The sequence below is a fragment of the Belonocnema kinseyi genome, chromosome 1, assembly GCF_010883055.1.
Source record: "Belonocnema kinseyi isolate 2016_QV_RU_SX_M_011 chromosome 1, B_treatae_v1, whole genome shotgun sequence".
NCBI lineage: Eukaryota > Metazoa > Arthropoda > Insecta > Hymenoptera > Cynipidae > Belonocnema > Belonocnema kinseyi.
In genome coordinates, this window is record NC_046657.1 from 14,113,937 (window position 1) to 14,141,821 (window position 27,885).

Genomic DNA, 27,885 nt, shown 5'->3' on the forward strand with positions numbered 1-27,885 from the left:
ATGAAATCTTTTTTAATAGAAAATTAAAATATTTTTGTTGTTAAAAATTTGTCTTTGTAATTTAAAAATTATTCTTTTTCAGTATAAATATTGCATCTTTCTTTGGTGAAAATGCAACTATTTGGTTGAGTATTTAACTATTTTGTTAACAATCCATACTTTTTGGTTGAAAAAAAACGTTATTTTGGATTTAAAATTCAATTTTTGACTGAAATCTTTTTTAATCGAAAATTTAACTATTTTTTCAAAAATGTGTATTTTAATTTAAAACGTCATAGTTTTTAGTATAAATATTGTATCTTCCTGGAAAGCTTCTTGTTTAAGATTTAATGTTTGGTTGAAAATGAAATTATTTGGTTAAAAAGTCATACTTTTTGGTTTTAAATGCTACTGTTTTTTTTAACCTAACTATTTCGTAGAAAATCTGCCTTTTGTTTAGACTGAATGTTTTGATGTTTTAAAGGGAACTGAAATCTTTTTTGAGTCGAAGTTCAATTTTTAAGAAAAATGTTTATTTTTTATTAAAAATTAATCTGTTTTAGTACAAATTTTAGCATTCTCGGATGAAAATGCAACTATTTGGCAGATAATTTCACTATTTTGTTAAAAATCAATGCTGTTTGGTTGAAAAAAGCGTCTTTTTGAATTGAAAATTCAATTTTTGGCTACAAAATTTAAAAATTAAAATTCAACTATTTTTTCTAAAAATTTGTCTTTTTGATTAAAAAGTTCATCTTTTTCAGTATAAATATTGCATCTTTCTAGGAAAAAATGCATTTATTTTGTTTAAAATTAAAAAATGTTGTTGAAAAGTCGTAATTTTTGTTAGAAATTCTGCTCTTTTGTTAAAAATTTCACTATTTCGTAGAATATTTGATTTTTAAAAATCTATTATAGATGAAAATTTAACTTTTCTTTGAAAATCGGTTTAATTTTTAATTAAAAATTTATCTGTTTTAAGAGAAATTTCATCTTTCTTGAATTAAAATTCAACTGTTTGTTTGAAAATTAAATTATTTGGTTAAAAATTCTTACTTTTTGGTTAAAAAAAGCGTTTTTTTTTAATTGAAAATTCCATTTTTTTCTGGGAAAAATGTCAATCTTTTATTTAACATTAAACTATTTCCTAAAAAATTTATTTTTTGTTTCAAATTCGCATTTTTGTGTTGAAAAGTCAATTGAAATATATTTGGATGAAATAACAACTATTTTGTTAAAAATTCAAATTTTTTTTTAAATTCAACAATTTTGTTGAAAAGTAATAATTTTGGTTGAAAATTAGGCTGTTTTTTTTTTTGAAAATTTAATTATTTTGTAGAATATTTGCTTTTTGTTTAAAATTTATATTTGCGTGTTTAAAAATCAACTGCAATCTTTTCTGAATGAAAGTTCAATTTTTTAGAAAAAAAATTTTTTTTATTAAAAAAAATCCTCTGTTTTAGTATAAATTGCATTTTTCTGTGATAAAAATGCAACTATTTGGTGGAGAGTTCAACTATTTCGTTAAAAATCCATGCTTTTTGGTTGAAAAAATGCGTATTTTGGGTTTGAAAATTTAATTTTTTTAGAAGCTTTTTTTTTTGTTTAAAAAATCAGAATTTGTTCGTGAAAAGTCAACTTAAATCCTTTTTAATCCAAAATTGAGCTTTTTTAACTTAAGAATTCATCTGTTTTAGTAGAAATACCATTTTTTTAAAATAAAAATGCAACTTTTAGGTAGAAATTTTTTCTTTTCTTGAGTTTTCAACTATTTTGTTTAAAAGATTTGGTTGAATCACTTTGTCAAGAAATTTTTTTCTTAAGATTTATATTTTTACTTGAAAAATCACCTCTTTGGCTTAAAGTTTGGCTATTTTTTAAAAAATTATATTTTTAATTGATAATTCAACTACTTTGGTAAAAGTTAATCTACATTTAAAAAATTTTTTTTGATTGAAGTCTTATGTCTTTGTTTGAAAATGTAACTTTAGTTGAAAAGTCTTTTTTGCTTCAAATTGTCATCATTTGAAAATGACATCCAATTTTTCAAGATTTATCTTTTTTAGTTGGAAATTCTCCTTTTTTTAGTAAAAAGATGATTTTCTGGATTTGAAATTTCATGTTTGTTGGGTAAAAATGCATCAGTTTCGTCGTAAATTAATTGTTTTCTGGAAAGTCATATTTTATTTTGAAAATTCAATTTTTGTAAAGAAAATTCGTCTTTTGGCTTCAAGATTTTCTAATTAATTTTATTTATTTTGAATTAAGCTTGGATTTTTATGAACTCTTTAGAATTCTCTTTAATTTTTTTTTATTTCATTGATCCTAATTTTTTTAACCCGTTTCTTTAATTCTTAGGAATTCCATCAGCTAATTAATTTTAGAATCTACTAATAAAAAAATGAATTTTCAACCCAAAATGGAATAGTTGAATTTTCAGTAGAAAAATTAATGTTGAACCAAAAAACAAATATTTTTGAGCTAAACTGGGAAATTTTCAACAAAAAATGACGAATTTTAAGCAAACTAATTTTATGTTCCACTAAAAAAAAAATCAATTTTTAACCCAAAATGGAATAGAAACTCTTTTTTTTTAGACGAACTGTTAAATTTTCTTTCAAAAATTGAGTAGTTAAATCTTCAGTTGATGAAAATAATTTTCAAAACAAAAAATAGGAATCTTTAACAAAATATTTATAAAAAATCAACGTAGGAAATGCATTTTCATCAAAAATAATAATTCATTAACTAGAGTATTTAAATCTTCAGCTAAAAATATTGATGTAATAGTTAATATTTCCACCAAAATAGAATTTATATTTAAATAAAAAAGATTTTAATGAACCAAAAGACATGAATTTTTAACCAACTAGTTGTATTTTCAAATAGAAAAGATACATTTTCAACCATAAATGAAATAGTTAGATTTTTAACAAAGGAAATGAATTTCTAACTACAAGGATGAACCTTAAATTAAAAATATTAATTTTTAATTTATTAAGTTGTATTTTCAACAAAGAAGACTAATTTTCTACAAAAAAAAGACAATTCTTTAATAAAATGCATGAATTTTCAACTAAGAAAATCAATTTTCAATTAAATAGTGGAAAATTGAACTAAAAAATCTATTCTTTAAACCAAAAATGGAATAGTTAAAGAAAATAAATTTCAACATAAAAGGAAGTTAAAGTTTCAAGCAAATAAAGAATAAATATTCAACTCTAAAATTAATTTTGTTTTGTGTCTAAAAGTGTTTCTATAGATTTTAGAAATAAAATTGGAATAAAGCTATTGCAGAAATAGTTTCAAAAGCATTACAAATTTTTTATTCTCATAAAAATAATTCTGAAATACATTTCGAAATTAACTAAAAAAAAGTAACGATTTTTATAGCTGAGAAAAAAAATCTAACTAGTCATCCATTCGTTACTTATTTATAAAAGTTATTTTTGAATTCAGGCCCAGGCTAGTAAATTTGTCCAGCGATTCCACACCGAGCGCAAAACCAAACTGAGTCTTCTTCTCGAATCCGAAAGATGGAAACAGGCAGATGTGCAACCCGAATTTCAGACGCTAATCACGTTTCTTTATGAAAATAAATATTTCCCGGAGCTTTTCAATCACGAGAGCCAGGTACCGAAGGAAAATTCTTCGAGTTGCATTTTGATCGGAGATGAAAAATATGCAGTTGTGGGAGCTGCGCTTATTCTTATTCAAATTATACACGAATATTGCAGGTAAATATGATAAATAAGTTTTTCAGAATCAATTATTTTAAGGAAAATTTCTGGATATTTGAAAACGCAGGAATTTTAAGAATTTTAAAGAATTTTAAGGTTTTTTTCGCCTATTAAGTAGAATTTCCAACCAAGAAGATTAAAAAAATATGGATTTTCTATTAATAAATAGAATAAATAAATTTTTAATCAAAAAATGGATGCTCAACGAAAGAGATGAATTTTTCACTAAAGTTATGGAATATTTAACTGGAATAATAGTTACATTTTCAGTTAAAAAAAAAAAAACATAATATTTTTCAACCAAAGAAGAAACAAATTTTCAATAAAATGGTTCAATTTTTGGCAAAAAAAATTCCTTTTGGTCCAAAGAAAAAACAAGTTTTTAATCAAATAGCTCATAATTCAACCAAAGAAATTAATTTTTAATTAAAATTATGAATCTTTATACGAAAAAATAAATTTTCAACAAAACAGTTCAACTTTGAACAAATTAATTTTGTTTCCAAACTAAAATATTAATTTTTCAATCAAATGGTAAATATTTAACTGCCGTACTTGAATTTTTAACTAAAAATAATTTTTAAAAAAATTAACTTGCAAAGAAAAAGATAATTTTCTTCTTAAAAAAAAAAGATTTTTTACAAAATTTGTGCTTTTTAACGAAATAGTTTATTTTTCAATTAAAAAAGGCATATTTTCATGCAAATTTTTGAATTCTGAATACAAAAAGATCAATTTTGAATCAAAAATGGACATTAAAATTTTCAGTTATAGGATTTAATTTTTATTAAAACTGTTGAATTTTCAACTAAAATTATAAATCTTCAGCTGAAATGCTTACATTTTATACCAAAAAAATTAATTTTTAACCAAGAAGATTAATTTGTACTAAAAAGTATTAATTTTTAACTAATAAAGATTGGTTTCCAACCGAAAATTAAATAATTAAATTTTTTATCGAAAAAATGCTTAGAATTTTTTACCGAAAAGACGAATTTTGAAAGAAAAAAATTAACTTGAAAAGGATCATTTTCTTAAAAAAAAAATTTCAACAAAATTTGTTTTTTTTGAACGAAATAGTTCATTTTTAATTAAAAAGTTATGTTTTCATGCAAATTGTGGAATTCTGAACACAAAATATCAATTTTGAACCAGAAATGAACATTAAAATTTTTAGATAAAGGAATTAATTTTTTATTAAAACTGTTTAATTTTCAACTAAAATTATCAATTTTCAACTGGAATAGTTGAATTTTATACCAAAAAAAAATTAATTTTGAGCCAAAAAGATTATTTTCTGCTAAAAAAATATGAGTTTTTAAATAATAAATATTAGTTTTCAACCAAAAATTGAATAATTACATTTTTAATCAAAAAGTTGATTTTCGATCAGAAATCAATTTTTACATAAAATTATTGAGTATTCAACTGGAATGATAGTTACATTTTCAATTTAAAAAAAAAATAATTTTTCACCAAATAAGAAACAAATTTTCAACAAAATGGTTCAATTTACGGCAAAAAAATTCCTTTTTGTACAAAGAAAACACAAGTTTTTAATTAAATAGCTTATAATTCAACTAAATTAATTAATTTTAAATTATAATGATGAGTCTTTAACCAAAAAAATTAATTTTCAACAAAAGAGATCAACTTTCAACAAAGTTATTTTATTTCTAGCCTAAAAATTGATTTTTGAACTAAAATGATAAATATTTATCTGTAATCCTGAAATTTTTAACTGAAAGGAAGAATTTTTAAACTAAAAAATTAACTTGCAAAGATAAATAAAATTTTCTACAAAAAAAAATTTTTTTAACAGAATATGTAGGTTTTCAACGAAATAGTTGAATTTTCAATTTAAAAAGGGCCGATTTTCATCGAAATTGTTGAATTCTGAACGCAAAAAAATGATCAACTCGCAACCAAGAATGGAGATTAAAATTTTCATTTAAAGGAATTTATTTTTAGTAAAACTGTCGAATTTTCAACCAAGAAGATTAATTTATACTAAAAAAGATGAATTTTTTACTAATAAAGATCATTTATCATCAAAGAATTGAATAATTTAATTTTTAAACAAAAAGTGGATTTTCGACTAGAGATGAATTTTTAACTAAAATTGTGGAATATTTATCTGGAATAATAGTTATATTTTTAGTTAAAAAAATATATATATTTTCTTCAACCAAAGAAGAAACAAATTTTCAACAAAATGGTTCAATATACGGCAAAAAATTTCTTTTCGTCCAAAGAAAACCCCTTTTTTAATCTAATCGCTCATAATTCATACAAACAATTGAATTTTCAATTAAAATTTTGAATCTTCAACAAAAAAAAGTAATTTTCAACAAAAGAGATCAACTTTCACCAAAGTAATTTTATTTCTAGCCTAAAAGTTGATTTTTGAACTAAAATGATAAATATTTAACTGTAATACTGGAATTTTTAAACAAAAAAATTAACATGAAAAGAAAAATATAATTTTCTGCAAAACAAAAGATTTTTTAACAGAATATGCAGATTTTCAACGAAATAGTTGTATTTTCAATTTAAAAAGGCAACCAAAAATTGACATTAAAATTTTAATTTTAAGTACTTAATTTTTAATAAAACTGTTGACTTTTCAACCTACTAAAAAATACGAATTTTTTACTAATAAATATTATGAATTTTTACCTAAAATTGTAGAATATTTAACTGGAGTAATAGTTACATTTTCAGTTTAAAAGAAAAACCCAAAAAAAACAGAATATTCTTTCCACTTTTTAAAATTAACAAAATGGCAGTGGTTTTTCTAAAAATAATAAAAATTCCATTTTCTCTGAAAAAAGCACACTTATATTTGTTAATTTTTTGGTGAATTTATACTACTATAATGAAAATATCTTGTGAATTTTATACAGGCTAAATAACTGTTGTGGCCAGGAGAATTTTTTTTCATAAAATCGAATTTTCATATTTCTCTTATTTACGAAAAATAAATAAATAAATACGAAAAAAATGTTAAGAAAATAGTTTGCACACTTAGAAAAGTTATATAAAAAATTTCTTTACTCTTTTATGATATCTTGTTTCATTTCCGAAAAAAATATTAATAAATAAATAAATTTGTTATTAATTATATTATAAATTGCTTTTCTGTGCACAGTTTCAAAATCAGGATAAACTTGTCGTTTGGCATTTAAATTCATTCTAGGAATTTCAGCCATTATTATGTATCTAAATTTGCATAGACATTAAATTATCACAGAATGATTGAAAAAAAAACGAACAAAGATATTTTTTAATTTAAATTGTTCATTTATATATAAAATTGAAGAAAAAAAAAACAAGTTGAAGGTTTAAACCTCACCTTTTCTATTTTTTAAAAATGTTTTCTACCTTTTTTTGTTTATATAAAAAAATATCCTATAAGGTTTATGCGGGCTAACCCATTTTTGTGATCAAGATAATTTCTTTTATAAATATTTATTTTTTACCCTTTTTTCAGAAACGGTAAACGATATCATAAATGAGTAAATAAATTTTTTGTATAACTTTTTTAACCGTGCAAACTTATTTCTTAATATTTTTGTGTATCTGTTTTTGTAAGCAAGAGAAATACGAAAATTCGATTTTATAAAAAAATAATCGACTTATAGTATGTTTTTGAAAAACCACCGCCATTATTTTAATTTGGAACATTTTATCAATTTTCTCGCGGATTTCGAAAGAAGTTTAATTAAAAAACCGAGAATTTACTTCTGAACGCAGTAAAATTCAAGTTTTCATTATTTTTATAATCTTTGTCAGTTTATAAAACTGATTTTTACTTTATCTACTGTAGCAGAACTTTCAGATTAGCTCAGTTTGCTCTAATTAAATATTTTTCATTATTTATTTATTTAGAAATTAAACTAATTACTTGAAAATTTATGTACCTTCTCAAAAATTCGCTTTTTTTTGTAGAAAATTAATTTTTATGGTTCCAAATTTATCTTTTTTGTATAAACATCAACTATTCCAGTTGAATATTTATTATTTTAGGTGAAAATTCATCAGTTTGATTAAAAATTAATTCCTTCAATTGAAAATTTTAATATCCATTTTTGGATGAAAATTTATCTTTTTTTGTTCAGAACTACACAATTTGGATGAAAATTTGCCCTTTTAAATTGAAAATTCTACTATTTCGCTGAAAACCACATATTTCGTTACAAAATTTTTTTTATAGACAATTATCTTTTTCTTTGCAAGTTCATCTTTTTATTAAAAAATTCTTCTTTTCGGTTAAAAATGCAAGTATTACAGTGAAATATTTTTCATTCATCTCTTATGTTGAAAATAAAATTACTTTGTTGAAAGTTGAACTCTTTTGTTGAAAATAAATTTTTTTGGTTAAAGATTCATAATTTTAATTTAAAATTCATTTCTTTGCTTGAATTATGAGCTATTTGATTGACAACTTGTTTTTTTTTTTTTGGAGGAAAAAGAATTTTTTGCCAAAAATTTAACCATTTTGTTGAAAATTTGTTTCTGCGTTAGCTGAAAATTATTTTGTTTTTAAAACTGAAAATGTAACTATTATTCCAGTTGAATATTCTATAATTTTAGGGAAAAATTCATCTGGTCGAAAATCAACTTTTTGACTAAAAATTTAATTATTCAATTTTTGCCCGAAAATAAAACTATTCTCGTTGAATACTTCATCATTTTACTTGAAAATTCATCTATTAGGATAAACATTAATTTTTTAACCATAATTATAAGTTAAAATATACAAATAAAATATGTTCAAAAATCTTTTTTAGTTCAAAATTCAACTATTTCGTTCAGTATTCATGTAGTTTGTTGAGAAATCTACTTTTTTAGTCAAAATGATACTTCTTGGTTGAAAACCAATCTTTTTGGTTGAAAATTCAATTATTCTATAAAAAGATTTATGATCTGATTCATGATCTTGAAAACTCATCCCTTTGGTTGAGTATTAATTTTTTTTGTCTGAAAATTCGACTGTATAATTTTTGGTTGACGATTTATCTTTTTTAGTTGAAAATCCATATATTCTGTTGAAAATTCGTCTTCTTTGTAGAAATTAGTCTTTTTCTTTGGAATTTCATCTTGATGATTTTAAAAATTCAACTGTTTCAAATAAAAATTCAGCATTTTAGTTGAAAATTAAAAAAATTTTGTTTAAAATTTAAATTGTCCAGGTTAAAATTAATCACGTGAGTAGAAAATTCATTAGTTTAGTTAAAAATTAATATTTTTACTGAAAATTTAATCTTTTTTAGTTCAAATGTTAACTATTAGGCTGAAAAATTGTATTCTTTTGGTTGAAAAGTTAAGTTTGAAAATCCATTTATTTTGTTGAAAATGTTCTTTTTTTGGTAGAAATTAATCTTCTTTGTTAAAAGTTTATATTTTCGATTAAAAATTAAATTATTCAAGATAAAAAAGAAGCATTTTAGTTGAAAAATTATCTTTTTGAGTGAGAATAACACTAATTGGTTGAATTTTAAACTCTTTTGTTAAAAAATTCATCAATTTCAGTTGAAAATTCATGATAATTCATCTTTTTTTTTTAACATTTAGTTCTTTTTATCGAAAATTGGTGTTTTTGGGTTGAAAAGTCAACTCTTTTGTTAAAAATTCATCAGTTTTTTTTTGAAAAATCATTTTTTTTTATAGGAATTTAATCTTATTGTTTGAAAATTCATCTTTTTGGTTCAAAACTCAAGTATCTTAGTTAAACATTTATCATTTTAGTTGAAAATTGATCTTTTCATTGGAAAAAAACCACTACAAGATTGAAAGTTCTTTTATTAAAAATTCATCATTTTAGAGTAAAATTCATAATTTTCCTTGAACCTTTAGGTTTTTTGTGGAAAATTACTTTTATAAACTGAAAATACAACTATTTCATTTTCTGTAGAAAACCGATCTTTTTTATTTCAAAATTCAACTTTTTCATTGAAAATGGATCTTTTTAGTTGAAAATTGAACTATTTCGTTGAAAATTCATCTATTGTTTCAAAAAATCGTCTTTTTCGTAGAAAATTAATCTCATTGATTGAAAATTCAATTATGTTGCTAGAAATTGATCTATTATTATTAAAATTCATGGGATTTAGAGACAAATTAAAGAAATTAATAATTATGTTTTTAGTATTATTTAATTATTTAATTAATCGGTGGTTTTAGTATATTTAAGAATATCTTTTAATACATTTTTTCAACGTTTTCTCAGTTAAACATTAATTGAATCCCTAGATTTGTTTCCAAAATTTGATTAGACATACGTTTAAGATATTTTATAGAATTCTAGATAACTTAATGGAATAATTTACATTTTATTTCTAGGGGATTTTATTTACAAATTAAAAGCAGTTCAATTAATTAAAAAAAAAACGAATTTTAAACAAAAATGTTGAATCTTGAACTTAAAGAGATAAATTTTCAAACCAAAAAGACAAATTTTCCACAAAATATTTGAAATATTAATCAAAAAAGATTTTTCAGTCAAGAAATAAAAAAATTTTCAACCTAACTGCAATAATTTTCATAAGATTCTTGAAAAAATTTAAAAGATTTAAAAATATTTCAGTTGTGTCAGAAAAAATGTAGAAGATTTTAAAGACATTTTTTTATTTTATAGGATTTTACAAAATATTGTGAAAAATTCGAGTCTTTTTAAAAGATGTTTAGAACTTTTAGAAGTTGGGTAGAAATAAAGAAATATTTGATAAATTTTCGAAAATGTTTCCCACTTTCCAAATATTTGCAATCTATTTAAAACGCTTTAAATTCCTGAAAATATTTTTAACTGACACGAATTTTTCTCAAAATTTTCAAATATCATTCTAAATTTTTAAAAATTACCTTACAATCTTCTAAATTTTCTTAACAATTTTAAGAAAATTTGTTTATTCTCTTGGAAACTTTCGTAATTATTTTCAATTCTATTAAATATTTCTTATATCTACCCGATTTTTGTTCGTTTTTATTTTGCAACGTTACCAAATTGAAACATTTTGCTTTAAAATCTTCTAAATTATTTTTAGAAACTTAGGAAATCGGTTCTTATGTTTAAAAACCTTCTTTAATTTTCTCTTAAAGATCATTCTTCAAAATTTTTAAAATCTTGTGTAATCTTTTAAAGTAATCTCTTCAAATTAATTTTTCGAAATAAAAAATTATTTTAATTTATCCTAAGAACCTGAAAAAATGTCTTTCATTTTCGTGAAACTTTATAAAATTCTAAAATTAAAATAATTACAATTTCACTCGAAAATCTTTCAAACACTTTAAAAATTTTAGGAAATAATTTAAAATGTTTTGTGATCTTTTTTTCTCGATTTTCTCTTGAAATTCCTTACAAAACAACCATTAAAAAATTTTCCATGAATCTTAAGAACTTTTTTCACACCCTGACAAAATTCAGTTTACCTAACAAATGTGTAAATATTGAAAAATCGCTAATAAAATTATGAATTTTATTCCTAGGCGTATTAAAAATGTGCTAAAACATTATTGTTTCTATTAATTTCATTACTGCAAGGCAAAAGTTATGCGGAAAGTTTTGAAATTTAAAAAAATGGCGAATTTTGCAGCAGTTCATTCACAAATTTTGAGGAGTATTTTGTATTATTTTTTACTAAATGTATAACGTGTCAGAACGAAAATAAATAGTGGTAATAAATTCATCAGAACTTGAAAATTACTTGACACTTTTTACTTTGATGATTTATGTTGGAATCAGCCCCATGAATCGCCCCCATTTTTCTGTTTTCTTACGATCCTGAGGGAAATTGTTCAAACTAATCCAACAGATGGCGCCAGAAAAAATAGGTCTGACTTTTGCATTCAATTGCATTAAGAAAAAGCAAAAATAATAGAAAACTTAATGCTGTTTGCAAATAAACAGAAGAAAAATATGAAAAAAGAAGAGTAACTATTACTAATTATTAAAAAAAAGAAAAAGTCATGAACATATGTAGTTTAATATGAATAAAATTTAATTTTGAGATACATTTTGTAAGCAGTTCGAACTTTATATTTTAAAATAATTTGAAAGTTTATAATAATCATTGTTATAAACAATTCTTGTGGCAAAATATTCAAATATAAGGTTTTATCAAAATTTTTATTTTCTTTAATCGCTACAATGGCTACGGATATTCCTAAAAAAATGTATCTTTGATAATATTTAGTAGAATATAACAACTTACATGTTTATAAACAATTTACATAAAAAATGTAAAAAAAAGAAAATTTAGATTTCATAAAACCTTAAATTTAAATAGTTCGTCACAAGAATTGTTAATAACAGTGGTTATTATTAACTTTTCTAATTTTTTTGGGACTAGTAGTCATTCGCCCAATAGCTTAAATAATTTGCAGTGCAAAAAGAAATTTCTATGCGAAAGAGCCAAAGTTTTAAATTTGTTTACAAAAATTTAAAGTGTTATATTTTATCAAAATTTTGGTAATTATTTATTATTTTAAGCAATACCTGAAGTCGTTTTGGCCACTGAAGGAAATTATAATTTGAAAAGTCTCAAAGTCTAATATTTTGCCACAAAAATTGTTTATCACATTTGTTATTATAAACTTTTAAATTATTTTTATTATTAAACGTCATTCCTACATTAATGTGAAGCACTTTTAGCAAAAAAAAATAGTTTTTTACCGATAATCAGACTATTTTTCAATTTGTTCATAAAATTGGTTATAACAAATAAATGGAATAATAAACAAATTATTTGTATTCTATGAGTTCCTAAACATTCATTTAAGACAATATAAAGTTTTCCTGATCAGTTATAAAAGTGTAAAAAATGTTTATCTATAAAATTTTAGTTTTTCCATACTGTGAGTGGAAAAATTATTAATAAAAAAATCTTTTGTCACCTTTTTTCAATTGAAAAAGTAACATTTTATTCAAAATTACAACTTACACACCAATTCCAGTTGTTACTACACTTTCCTAATCGACGAATATTGAACCAAAGTATCGAGTTTTCAAACGGAGGAGATTAAACTTCAACCAGGAAGAGTTGCATTTTTAAACATAATTTTTCATTTTTAATTTGAAAATATGAATATTTGACAAGCCAGTTTAATTTTGAAGCAAGGAAGACGAATTTTCAACTAAAAATATGACTTTTCTAACAAATGAGGATTTTTACACCAAAATAATGGATTTTCCATCCAAAAATACAAGTGTTCAATAGATCAGTTGAAATTTTGATTTAAAAAAATTACTTTTTAAGAAAATAAATCAATTCAACTAAATAGTAGAATTTCTAACCAAGAGATGAATTTTTAGCCAAAAGGTGATTTTTTTAGCAAATAGTTGAATTTGCCACCCAAAAAGACGATTTTTCAAATAAAAGAGAAATTTCAATCCAAAACGGATGAATTTTCGACAAAAAAAAAGATGTCTTTTTAAGAAATTAGTTGAATTCAGATTAATTCTGGAACAGAAATATGATACTATTTTGTTTTTGATCAAAAGAACTAACTTTTACTCAAAAAAGATAAATTTTGAACCAAATAATCGATTTTTGAAATAACGAGATTAATTTTAAACAAGAAAAGGTGACATCTAAAAAGAAAAAAAGATTTTTCCACCAAAAGATAAATTTTCAACCAAAAAATATTAATTTTCTACAAAACTATAAATTTTTGACCAAACACGATAACTTTTTTTAAAAAATCGTTGATTTTTCACAAAAAGTATGTTTTTTAAGTAAAAAAGATTATTTCTTAAACAAAAATCAATAATAGACTTTTCAAATAAAAGGAATTAATTTTCAATCAAAAAAGATAAATTTTCAATAAAAAATATGAATTTTTTAGAAAAGTATAAATTTTTGATGAAAAACGATGAATTTTTCAAAACAATCGTTGAATTTTCACAAAAAGTATGTTTTTTAATTCAAAGAGATCATTTTTTAAACAAAAATCCAAGAATAGACTTTTTAAATAAAAAGAATTAATTTTCAACCAAGCAATATAAATATTCGACCAAAAATGATTACTTTTTAACAAAAGACTCTTATTTTCAACAAAATAATTAGATCTTTAACTAAATAGTAGAATTTTGAACCAAAAAATGATTATATTGTAAATAAACTTTTTTGTTATATCAAGTTCTCGTTTTCAAAATTAAATTATTTTATAGAAAATTAGGCTTCTTGGCTTGAAAATTTAACAAACTGTTTTTTGTTTTTAATTAAAATTTTGTTTTGGAAATATCAACTCTAATATTTTTTGATAAACATTAATATTTTATGTTGAAAATTCAACAATTTGGTTAACATTATTTTTCATTCTTGACTGAAAAATTTTTCTTGGTTGAAAATTAATTTTTTGGTAGAAACTTCATCTCTTTCTGAGTTTTTGGTTAAAAAAGCAACTTCTTATTTGAGGATTTATATATTTTGATTGAGGATTAGCCTATTTTATTGAAACTTAAAAAATTTGGTATAAAATTCAACTATTTGATACAAAATTAAAGTTTTTTTTTGTAGAAAATTCGTTTTTATTGCTGTTTTTTTAATTGAAAATTAATTTTTTCATGATAGAAATTCATCTACTTAATTTTTCGTTGAAAAATTGAACTTTCATGGTTTAAAAATGCAGACTATTTATCTTGTTTGCTTGAAAATTTATCCATTTGGTAACGGATTTAACTTAGATGTAAAAATTTGAATGTACTTGTAAAGAAAATAGTTTTTTTTAAATTGAAAATTAGTTCTCAGTTGAAATGTAAATACTCCATTTTTCAGGGTGGCCGTTTTAAACGAAAAAAAAATTGTCGGTCATCTTCTGGTTTACAAACAAATTACAACGTGTTTGTTTATCTTATTTAACATTTTTTTATCACCTATTTGCCACCTATTTGAGAAAAAAATGTGTATGTATATGTTTTAAATATTTTTGCTTTTGAGGTCTTAAATATTATTAATTTTTTCATTAGCTGCATTAATAATTTCAACAATAAATAATTTTTTCAACTAGAACAAATAATAAAATCAATATTATCAGCAAAATAAATCATAGAAATATCAAGTTCGAACTACTTTCAAAATGTATCTGAAAATTAAATGTTATTAATATTAAACTACATATTTTCATTACTTTTTCATTTTTTAAATAATTATTTATAGTTACTCTTATTTTTTTTTCATATATTTTGTTCTTGTTTATTTGCAAAAAGGCATCAAGGTTTTAATTATTTTCCCTTTTTCTTAATGCAATTCAATGGAAAATTCAGACGATTTAATTGCAATTTTAAAACATGTAATATTTTTGTATTATTTCAGAACGGCTAGTGAATTAACTGCACTTTCGGGAACGATTGGTCGCCAATTAGCGGAGCTTTTGCGACATTATAATTCCCGATGTTGTCAACTTGTTTTAGGAGCTGGTGCCATGAAAGTTGCTGGTTTGAAAACTATAACTAGCACGATTCTCGTTCTAGCGGCTCGAAGTTTAAAACTTATTCTCTGGATAATGCCCTTCGTCAAAGCACATTTTCAAGGCAAGATTTTATTTTTATTTATTAAAAACAAAAATTTATTTCCTGGCAAACCAGGAAAATCGGGAATTTATTAAAAACGCTCGCTCTTTTCTTTTTTTTTTTTTTTTTTTTTTAGAAAATCTGATTTTTCTACGACTTTTTCTAATGAAAATATTTTAATCAAATTAAAATTTTCTAAACTGAAATTCAAAACTAAAAATAATTTGTAACACTTTAATTGAGAAGATGAAAAATTGATTAATTTCTCATTGAAGCTTTATAATTAGAACATTTTTAATGAAGAAAGTTGAAAATTGAAGAATTTCTACTCTCTCCCCATTGCCCTTTTTCATTTATTTTTTATTTTAATTCTCTTTTTCCGCTGTGAAATAAATCAGATTCTTTAAGAAAATTCGAGTATTTTTGGTGGATGTTTTTTAAATTTTGTTAAAAAATCCTTTTTTTTTTAATTTAACTGTTTTGTTGAACATTTGCCTTTTTGGGTAGAAAGTTCAACGTTTTTTTTTTTGGAAATTCTTTTTTTATTGTAGAATAGTCATATTTCTTGTTGAAAATGTATTTTTTCTTTCTTAAAAATACAAATATTTTGTTAGAAATTTTATAACTTTGTTGAAAATTCAACAATTTGTTCAAAGTAATCTTGTGGAGTCGAAAACACAACTATATATTTTTTATTTTCTGTTTAGTCGATAATTCTACTGTTTTGTAGAAAATTCATCTTTCTTCGTTTGAAAATAATTTTAAAAAATATCTTTTTGGTATGGAAATTTAACTATTTCATTGAAAATTCATCTATTTGATTAAAAATTAAAAGGTAAATTCATCTATTTGATTAAAAAAAAATTCTATTTTTTAAATAAAATGTGTCTTCGAAAAAATTCGACTCTTGTTCCACAGTCAAACTGTTTGGTTGTAATCAACTTTTTTGGTTAAAAAATTCTTATTTCTTCATAAAAATTCGTCTTTTTGGATAGAAAATTCATCTTTCTTAGTTGAAAATGAACTTTTTTGTTGTAAATTCGTCTATATTTTTTGGAAATTCATGTCTTTTGATCATTTTTTTTTTTAGTTAAAAATGCCATTTTATTTTTAGCTGATTTTTTTTAATTGCAAATTTAACTACTTCGCTAAAAATTGAACGACTTTGTACAAAATTTATTTTGCACTTTGAAGATTAATCTATTTTGTTGAAAATTTAACTTTTTTCTTCAATATTATGTTTTTTTATTAAAAATTCATTTTTTAGCTGAAAATGTAACTTTTCCATTTTTTGTTGAAATTTTTGTTTCGTTATACATTTGTCTTTATTGATAGAAAAGTTTTTGTTTAATACTGCAATTTTTTGGTTCAAAAGTCAACTTTTTTTATTGAAAATTTATAATTTCGGGTCGAAAATGCAGCTATTTTATACACAAAAAATCCGTCTTTTGATTTAAAAGTTAAATTGACTGAAAATGCGTATATTTGGTTAGAAATTTTAAGTTCTAGGTTAAAAGTTTAGTTACTTTGTTAAAAATTCTTTTTTATTTGTTTGTTAAAGATTCATCATTTTAATTGAAAATTCATATCTTGTTGAAAATTAAATTATTTCGTTGAAAATACATCTTTTTAGCAGAGAATTAATATGTGCGGTGGAAAGTTCAACGGTTTTGTAGAAAAATGTTTTTTTCGTTTGTTAAAATTACAGAAAAAGCATACTGGGTGTTTTACACCCAAGGGTATTCAAACGTGTGTTGTGCCGACGGTATTGGATAGGTTTTTACAAGAAAATCAATTAATTATGTCTAATCTATCTAGTTGGGGGAGAAAAGGGTTTCATAACAGTTTTTTAAATTTAAAGTAGTTAAAAAAATCCTTTTTGAAAAAAAAATTTTTTAATGACTTCTTTTACTCTAAAATTCATAACTTTTTAAGTTTTTGATATTTTTACTTAAAATTTTACCTGAATACTTCCGAGATACGGCGCTTCAAAAATAAAATTAGTCTTACAGTGTTCGTTCCAAAGTAGGTATTTATTCTATAAAAATAAAAACGATTTTATTGATCTTAAACTGCGTATAAAAATGATAAAAATCAAAAATGTGAAAATGATATAGAAAAAAAGGTTTTCATGTCATTTGTTAATCTGGCTCAATATGTTCAATTTTCTTGAATTTGGTACGTTTTGTTAAAGCGGAAATAAGTCGCTGGGTCTTGTACACCCAGTATGCCCCTTAAACGTTACAAACTTATTTACCTGGTTGCAGATTCATTTTTTAGTTGCAAATTCATTTCTGTTTGACAAAACTATAATCTTTTTATTATTATTATTATTATTAAAATTTGATATTGTTACTTGAAGATTGAAAATTAGGCTGAAAGTTCGATTATTTGGTTACAAATTTATTTTTGTAGCAGAAAATTCCACTATTCTGTTAAAAATTCCACTATTTAGTTAAAAATTCAAGTTTTTGTTGTTAAACATTCGTCTATTGGGACCGAAAATTCGTCCTGATGGATTGAAAATTCATCTTTCTTGGTTGAAAATGAACGTTTTTGTTTGAAATGCGAGGGTCTTTTAAAAAAGTTGTCTGTTTACATGCAAATTTAACTATTTGCTGATAATTCTATTTTTTTTTAATAGAAAATTTGTCTTTATGAATTTTTTTAACATGGAGATTCAACTATTTGGTTCAAAAAATTCACCTATTTTGTTAATTTAATCTTTTTTTATCCACAGTTCAACTAATTAACCAATTAGTTGAATTTTCAAACTAAAAAAGCAATTTTCAACCAAATAGTTGAATTTTTAACTAAAAAAGATCGGGTTTCTACAAAAAAATGTAATAGTTATATTTTCAGTTTAAACAATTCATTTTCCACATAAAAAATTCAATTTTCAATGAAAGTGATAAATTTCCAAATAAAATAATGAATTGCGAACTAGATTTGATGACTTTTGAACAAGAAATATGAATTTTTAACATAAGAATTTAACTTTAAACCTAGTACTGGTTTTTTTTAAGATCATTTTTTTAACTAAAATTATGAATATCTAACTGACATGCTGGAATTTTGAACCAAAAAGATAAATTTTCAAACAATAAGATTAAAATTGTACGACAAAATACGATTTTTCAACAAACTACATAAATTTTAAACGAAATAGTTGAATTTTGAACTAAAAAATATTACGTTTTTTTAGTAAAAAAAAAAAAAAGAAATAATTTGCAACCAAGCGGATTAATTATCTACTAAAATGATGACTCTTTAACTAGAAAAGTTGAATTTTAAACAAGGAAGATGAATTTTTAACAAAAATTATAATTTTTTAATGGCAGTATTTGAATTTTCAATCCAAAATCATACTTTCAACCAAGAAGATTAATTTCTTAAAAGACGAAATTTTAACAGAATAAATGGATTTTATACTAAAAAAGATAAATTGTCGACCAAAAATTGAATACTTAAATTTTGCAGTTAAAAAAATTAATGTTCCAATTAAAATATGAATTTTTAAATAAAATTATGGATCTTCAATTAAAATAACTGAATTTTGAACAAAAAATATTAATTTTCAACTAGTCATTGGTAAATGGAACTGCATTTCTTTTTAATTTAACTGTTTGGTTGATAATTTCACTCTCTAAAATAAAAAAATTTCTTCTTATGGATTAAAAATTTGACAGTCTCCTAAAAAAAAATTCGCCCCTTTGGAATGAAAATTCAATCGCTTGGTTAAAAACTCATCTATTTTCTTAAAATTTGTATTTTTTAAATTGAAAATCGAACTATTTATTTGTAAATGCAATTGATTGGTTAAAAAAAATTTACTGGAACATTCAACTATCTTTTTTTTTTTAATGCAACTATTTCGTTGAAAATTATTTTTCTTTTTAATTCAACTGTTGTGTTAAAAATGCAATATAATTTGATTTTAAATCTTAGGAATTCAAAGCTTGTCATATTGAATTAATATTGTATCTATTGGGAATGGTGGTCTGCCATTTCGCCACCTGGTCCCGAAAACTGGAACTAGAAGGAGTAGGTACAATTTTAAAGATGCATTTTAATTTCTGCACAAAAATTTTTTTACGATTTTTTTCTGAAGTTTAACACAGTGATTAAATACTAAAAACAAATCCTTATAAAAAATTCGTTTTACATAGAATGTCAATTTGATAGAGTTAAAAAAACGCATTTTTGTGGGGTTTTTTTTTTTAGAATTTTGCGAATTTCAATGATTTAAGATTAAAATAAAATTTCGTAAATAGGACAAAGACAAAACGTTAAAAATGAAATATTTTCCGAATACAATTCTAAAATTTCTAAATTTTTGTTTAAATGTACAATTTTTATAGAAACGAGTTGAAATTGTATCATTTCTAATGATTTTATCTTTATTGATAATAATGTCATCTTTATTGGATAAAAATGCAACTGTTTTTTTGAAACTTCAATAATTTCGTTAAAAATTCATCCTTTTTGGTCGAAAAAAGAAGTTTATTTTTTTGTTAGAAAAATCCATTTTTGATCTTGCAGAATCAACTGGAAACTTTTTTGGATGAAAGCACAACTTCTTTGATGGAAAATTAATTTTTTTGTTTAGAAAATTATTTATTTTTTAAAATTCCATATTTTGATCGTGAAAACTCGACTGAAAACTCAACGGAAAATTCAACTATTTTTTTGAAAATTTATCTTTTTGATTTGAAACTTGATCTGTTTTTGAAAGAAACTTTTTTAAAATTAAAATTCAACTTTTTGGTTAAAAATCATTCTTCTTCGCTTGAAAGTTTAATTATTTTGTTGGAATTTAATCTTCTTTAATTGAAAATTAAACTACTTGACTACAAATTGAACTTATTTTCTTTGGTTAAAAGTTTAACTCTTTAGTGAAATATACTGTATTTTGTGTGTGTAAAACTAATTTTTTAACAAAAAATGTACTGCCATTTTTTAAAGATTGATCATTTTTAATTAAAAATTCGCATTTTTTGGTAAAAAAAATAATTTTTCAGTTTTAAATTTCATTTTTGTCGGGTAAAAATGACACTTTTTCGTTGGGAATTTGTCTTTTTAGGTTGAATATTTAACTAGTATGTTAATAATTCAATTATTTTCTCAAGAAACCATCTTTTATAATAGAAAAGACTTTTTTTAAATAAATTAATAAATTTTAAATTTGTATATGAAATACTGTGTTATTCCGTTTATAAAATATTCTATGTTAAAAGTATTGCAAGATTAAAATGCTAATATTTGAATATTAATGATTTAAAATGAAAAATTATTCAAGGAAAAATCAGAGAATTAAAAAAATGTTCTCGGTTTCGCATTTTTCCATAAAACCATACCTATTCTTTCTAATTCGGATTTTTGTCACCATGTGGCGTATCGCAGTTTAACTATTCCCTATAATATATATTTTCTAAATTTATTTTTTCCCTCTCTCATGAAAAATCGCCCCGTTTCCTCTGCTTCAAAAGTACTTTAAACTGTCAACTTTGAATTATATTACTCAATTTTCAATGTTTTTAATTTTGAATAAACTTGCTTTAAATATTTTTCATTTAAAGATGTTCTAAATTTGACTGCTTTTTTTGTTACTGTTGAAAATGAAAGAAAATTGAATTTTTAACCGATACAAATTTAATTGTTGAAAATTTAAGAAAATTGAATTGATAAATTGAGATTGAATTTTAAAATTTAAAATGACGATTTAAATTACGTAGGAAACTGGGAAATCTGAGTGAAAGGAAAAATAAATAAACGTGGAATTTTTTTTTTTTAATTAACAGGTCTAGCGGAAATAAGTACAAATCGTTCGTCAGTCGTGGGACTTTCTGGAGCGACCGGAGGCGTCGCTTTATTGGATACCGTAGAAAGAGACATTCGATCTCACGTGAGGGAAATTGACGGAAAAATCCTGACGATTGTTGACAATCTTTTGAACAGCCAAATTTCGAATTGGACCGCCAAACCGCCAGTGCCATCGCAGCCGTTCAGGACAATTTCAAAGTCAGTTTTTTTTTTGCAATTTAATTTTCCCGTTTTAAATTCCCTTTCTTTCCCTATTCCCGGAAAAACTATCCGAAAAAATTTCGGACTGGAAAGTAAGTCTCGAGTTTGAATTGTAAAATTTTAACGAAAACTCGAATTTAATATATGAAAAATAGCTTTTTTTAAACAAATTATTATACAAAATTTATAGTTAATTTTTAAAGTAGAGACAAAGTGTCCTTCAGGTGGAAATAAGCAAAATTTAATATTTTAAGTACGGTCAGTTTTTTTTTTGCATATTTCTGAATTTCACTAAACATTATTGTTTGCTAAAAAATTATTGCAATGTAAATGTTTTAAAAATTTCTCTATATTTTTTTGGGATAAAAAACAGAGTGTCTACTTTACCTGGAAAACTGGGAATTATCAGGACATTTTTATATTAAAAAAAACCTGGAAATGTCACAATTTTTTTTTTAAGTCAGGGAATTTTTTCGAGGGCGTACTTAATTTTTTTTAAGTGTAATAATAAATTGAATAACGCGTTCTTTTGTTTGAAATAAATTTTTTTAACTGAAAGTTCAACTATTCTGTTTTTTAGTTGAAAATTGATCTGTTTCTGTTGAAAATTCATGTATTTTGTTAAAATTGATTTTTAAAAATTATATTATTTTTATTAAAAATAAAAAAAATTTTTATTGAAATATAAAATAATATATTTCTTGTTCCAAATCCATCCCTTAAATGAAGATTTAATTACTTGGTTTACAGTTACTCTTTTCTTAAAAATTAATTTTTTTTTGTTAAATATTCGTAATTTTAATTGAAAATTCATGTCTTTGGTTGAAAAAATGAGCTATTTTGTTGAAAATTCGTTTCTTCTTTAGATAAAAACTAATTTTTCAACTGAAAATGTAACTATTAAATTGTGGTTTGACAATCTATCGTTTCAGATGGAAATCCATTAGTTTGGTTGAAAATTTAACTCCTTGCTTAAAAATTGTTCTTGTTTAGTTGAAAATTCACCTTTTTAAAAAAAAATTCTTCTTTTTTCTGTAAAATTTTACTGTATGAAAATTAATCGTCTTTTTTGAAAATCCAAATTAAATATTGATCATTTCAGTAATTAATTAATCTTTTTCGTTGAGAATAGAACTACTTGGTTAAAAGTTAAATTAAATTTTTTGTCTCGAAAAATAATTTTTCATCTTAAAAATTTAACTATTCCATTTTTGGTTGAAAACTGATATTTTTTAATTTTAAATTCAGAAATTTGTTTGAAAATTTATCATTTTCATTTGAAAACGCAACTATTTGATTGAGAATTAATCTTTTTTTTAACTCGTCTTTTTGGTAGAAAATTAATCATTTTGGTTGAAAATTCAACTATTCGGTTAAAAATTCATCTGAATTTTTGAAAATAAAAATTTCTATTTGCAAAGTTAGGAATTTGAAATGGTTTACATTTATTTCTAATACAGCACTCACATTATATTACCTACATATGCACTAACTTTTAAGTATAAGTAGATAAAATAAAAATGTGTTTGAATTTTTATTTAAATTTATGGACTTTAGAGACAAATTCAAGAAATTATTAATTATCTTTTTAGCCTTATTTAAATATTTTATTTTATTTACTATTCCGAAATATTTAAGAATATCTTGCAAAATTAATTAAATTTCTAGAAATTAGAAAAAAACATTATTTGTAATAAACTCGCGAAAAATTATAAATGGAAAAAACTTGAGATACCTGGAAAAAAACATGAAATTGTCAGGCAATTTTTTTCAAAGATTTGAAGAGATCCTGAAATTACATAATTTTTTTTTGTTGAATTGAACCATCTTTTATTAAAATGTTATCAGTCGAAGTTTCTTCTCTTTGGTTGAAAATTGAAATCTTTTGTTGGAAATTGATCTTTTGTTGGTTTTTGTTGTACATTTGTTTTAAAAAAATCTTCTTTGTTTGAAAATCAGTTTTTTTTGGCTAAAAATTGATTAACTGAAAATTTAACTGTACATTTTTTGTTAAAAATTCGCCTCTTTTATTTTAAAAACGAATGATTTGGATGAACACTCTTCATTTTTAGTTAAAAATTAATTTTGATGCGTAATAATTAATTATCAATTTCCTTCAATTTTTAACAACTGAATTTTCAACAGTTGAAAATTCCATTTTTTTTCAGGTGTTTTAAATAAAAGAAAAGTCAAAAAATTCAACGGTTGAAAATTGAAGAAAATTGATCATGGAAATGTCAGTAGGTGAAAATTTAACTGTTGACAATTAAATAGAATTAAAAATGAAAGAAAATTTAACATTGTGTTTTCAGCAATTCAATTTTCTTCAATGTTTAACGTTTAAAAACTCAATTATTTTAAATTTAAGAAAACTAAAAGTTCATTTATTAGAAATTGAATTTTTAACTGTTGAAAGATAAATAAAATTGATAATTTAATTTGCAACAGATAAAAATTGAATTGGTTGAAAATTCAGTTGTTTTAAATTGAAAGAAAAAACTGAAATTTCAGTTCTTAAAAATTGAATCTTTATCTATTGAAAATTGTATATTCAGCCGTTTTAAATAGGAGAAAATTTAATTTTCAATTCATAAAAATGGAAGAAAATTGATAATTCAATTATCAACTCTAGAAAATTCAACTATTGAAAACCGAATAGAATTAAAAATAATAGGAAATTTAACATTGTGTTTTCAACAGTTCAATTTTCTTTAATTTGCTACTTCAATTTTTAATAGTTCAATTTTTTAACAGTTGAAAATTCAAATTTCTTCGATTTTCAACATATGGAAATTATGTTATTTTAAATTGAGGAAAACGAAAAATTAAATTTTTAACTGTTGAAAATTGAAGGAAATTTATCATTGTATTTTTCATCAATAACAATTCAATTCTGGAAAGTTTATTTGTTCCAAATTGAAAAAAACTGAAAATTCAACCATAGAAAATTGAATGAACTATTTCATTTTTGGTTGAAAATTAATGTATTTGGTTGCAAAGTCAACTAATTAGTAGAAACTCAATCTTTGTTGCTTGACAATTAAATTTCTTTGATCAAAATACCTTCTTTTTGTTAAAAATTAACTTTTTTAACTGAAAATTGAACTATTCCACTTTTGGTTAAAAATTTAACTGGTTGATTAAAAATTAATGTATTTTTTCGAAAATTCATCTTTTCAAGGAAAATTAATCTTTGTAGTTACAAATTCTTCTTTCTGGTAGACATTTTAAAATTTTTTGTTGAAAATTCAACTATTTTCTTCAAAAATCATCTTTTTTTTTTTGTTAAAAATGTATCTTTTTTGGTTGAAAATTTAACTGTTCTTGTATGTAATTCAACTGCTTGGTTTAAAATTAACTTTTTGTTTTAAATTCATATTATCGTGTTAAAAATTAAACTGTTTTGTAGCAAATTCGTCGTCTTGGCTTGAAAATTCAACAATTTGATTACAATTTTTTTCTGTATTTACTGTAAAATCTTTCTTTGTTAAAAATTGCACTACTTTATTAAAAAAAATTATATTTTTTTGCTTGAAGATCCATATTTTTATTTGAAAATTCATCTCTAGTTAAGACTTTATTGTCTCTTTTGTTAAAAATTAACTTTATTAACTGAAAATTGAGCTATTCCATTTTTGGTTAAAAAATTGATGTTTTTAGTTGAAAATTTACTTTTTCATGGAAATTTAATTTTTTTGGGTTGGTAAATCAACTGGTCGCTTGAAAATCGATTTTTTTTTGTTAAGAATTTGACATTTCTGTAGCAAAGTCAACTTCTTGGCCCGAAAATATAGGAATTGGGTTGTATTTTTTTTCTGTATTTACTGTAAAATCTTTCTTTGTTAAAAATTGTACTACTTTATTAAAAAATATATATTTTTTTGCTTGAAGATTCATGTTTTTATTTTAAAATTCATCGCATTAGCTGAAAATTAACTTTATTATGTGAAAATGGACTATTTTGTTGGAATATCATCTTTTTGGGTTGGCAAATCAACTGATTGCTTGAAAATCAACTTTTTTTTATTAAAAATTTAACTTTTCTCTGGCAAATTTGTCTTCTTGTCTTGAAACTTGAAAATTTGATTGCAATTTTTTTCTGTATTTACTTTAAAATCTTTTTTTGTTAAAAATTGCACTACTTTATTTTTAAAAATACTTTTTTTGCTTGAAAATGCATAGTTTTATTTGAAAATTCATCTCTTTAGTTAAGAATTTATTGTTTGTTTTGGTTGAAAACTAATTTTATTAACTGAAAATTGAACTATTTCATTTTTGGTTTGGAAATAGATGTTTCAGTTCAAAATTGACAATTTTCTTGAAATTTTATCTTTTTGAGGTGACAAATCAATTGGTTGCTTGAAAATCGACTGTTTTTTTGTTAAAAATTTGACTTTTCTGCAGCAAATTCATCTTCTTGGCCCAAAAATTTACGAATTTGGTTGCAATTTTTTTCTGTCTTTACCGGGAAACCGGGAATTTTTTGACCCGGAAAAACCGGAAAATGTCAGTGAATTTATTCCTTGACCGGGAATTTTACGCATTTTCAGAAGAAAAATTTGCCCAAGTTTGATTTCAACAGTTTTATAAATAATTAAAGTATAAAAAACTGAACAATAATTGATTTTGACAAAACAATTCTAAATCGGTTCAAAATTTGAGAATTTTCAGATTGTAACTGTTTGAATTCGAAAGTCTTGATACGAATCAAAATTAATACAATATCATTTATTCCGATAATTTTATTTTTAAATAACAATTTTAATGATTCATCAATAAAATATTTTTAATTCAAAGTTTAAGGTCTTCCTTTATATTATTTTTTGTATTAAATTGAATAAATAAATTTATTAATATATTATTTTTATAGTTTTCTTAGCCATTACAAATTTCAGTGTTCATTTAAGACGAGTAAATTGAATACAAATATATGTAACAGTAAACAATTTGAAACTGTATTTTTTTACATAGAATACTTTAAATCTGTAGAATTTCGGAGAGCTTTTTAAAACTTTTAACGTTACAATTTGATTCTTTCTGTTTAAAATTGATCATTTTGAACATCTCTTAAACTCGTTTTAAATTTTCTGTTACAATAATTTTTCAAAATGAAAAATCATTTTTAATTTTCCTAGGAATCTTAAGCAAATGTTTTTGATATTTTTAAGCCTTCCACAATTCTTAAAAAGTTTCTAAATTTTTTTGGTTGAAATCTTCATTTTATTTTAAATTCGGCTGTGGATATTTGTACCAAAATATTGGTACGAATATCCCAATTTTTTCGGGTCACAAACTTCGTGTAAATGATTTGAAATCATTGCAAGTTTTAAATTTAATTTTGATATTTTTTTAACATCTAAATATCTTTTAAAATTACTCTAATTTTTGCTACAAATAATAAGTGTCCTTATTGTTATTCATAAAATCAAATTTTAAGGATTTTTTTTTAATTTGCAGGATTTTCTAAAAGTTATAGGAAAAATTCAAGTAATTTAAAAATATATTTAAACGTTTCGAAAAAATTTCAACAATGATTTTAAATTTGGATAAATGTAAAACCACTTCTAGAGTTCTCAATGTTTTGAAATAAATTTTTTATGTTTTTGAAGGATGCTTAAACTATTTCAAATGAAAATAATTTAACTTCTTATTTAAAAAATTGTTAATTTAAACAAATTTATTTTTAATTTTTCAATTTTTCTAGCTTAAAATTACTTGAAAAAATATAATTTTGAAAATTTTTAAAGTTCATTGCTTGATTCTTTAATTTAGTGTATTGAAAATGTTAACGTGGATTTACATTTTGGGAATTTAATCTGAATCTTTGAACTCTATAATTGATAAAAGTTCTAAATTTCCGCAATTTGTCTACTTTTCATTAAAAAAATTTCCAATGAAAAGTGTTAGTACCTTCCATTTCATACGTGTAAATTTAATTGGTTGTTTATTGTTTATTGCTTTAAGTGGAAAAATTTTTAGAATAGAGTTCGATTTTAAAAATTTCATTAACACTGAAGAATGTTTGCGAACCGGGAAAAAACCGTGAAATGTCCGGGAATTTTATTCTTCGATTAAAACGATTGCTTAAAACTGATTGCTTGAAAATCGACTTTTTTTTTGTTAAAAATTTGACTTATCTGTGGCAAATTTGTCTTCTTATCTTGAAAATTCAACAATTTGATTGCAATTTTTTTCTGTATTTACTTTAAAATCTTTCTTTGTTAAAAATTGCACTACTTTATTTTTTTAAATAATTTTTTGGCATGAAAATTCATATTTTTATTTGAAAATTCATCTCTTTAGTCAAGAATTCATTGTTTGTTTTGGTTGAAAACTAATTTTATTAATTGAAAATCGAACTATTTTATTTTTGGTTTGGAAATTGATGTTTTAGTTCAAAATTGACATATTTCTTGGCATTTAGTTTTTTTTTTTTTTTTTTTGATTTGGCAAATCAACTGGTTGCTTTCCTTGTTAAAAATTGCACTGCTTTATTAGCAAAATTCATTTTTTTGCTTGAAGATGCATATTATTATTTTAAAATTCATCTCTTTAGTTACAAATTTATAGTTTCTTTTGTTGAAAATCAACTTTATCAATTGAAAATTGACTATTTTTTTGGAATTTTAT

General features: G+C 22.6%; 1 protein-coding gene across 1 annotated transcript in view; it reads left to right on the forward strand.

Moving 5' to 3' along the window:
• The window catches only part of LOC117172520 (vacuolar protein sorting-associated protein 54), a 78,446-nt gene that overhangs the window by 49,054 nt on the left and 1,507 nt on the right, over window positions 1-27,885 (forward strand). The window contains exons 10-12 of the mRNA XM_033360544.1: window positions 3,439-3,716; window positions 15,035-15,252; window positions 21,033-21,252. Of these exons, the coding sequence (XP_033216435.1) occupies window positions 3,439-3,716; window positions 15,035-15,252; window positions 21,033-21,252 (716 nt within the window). The remainder of the gene's footprint in view (window positions 1-3,438; window positions 3,717-15,034; window positions 15,253-21,032; window positions 21,253-27,885) is intronic.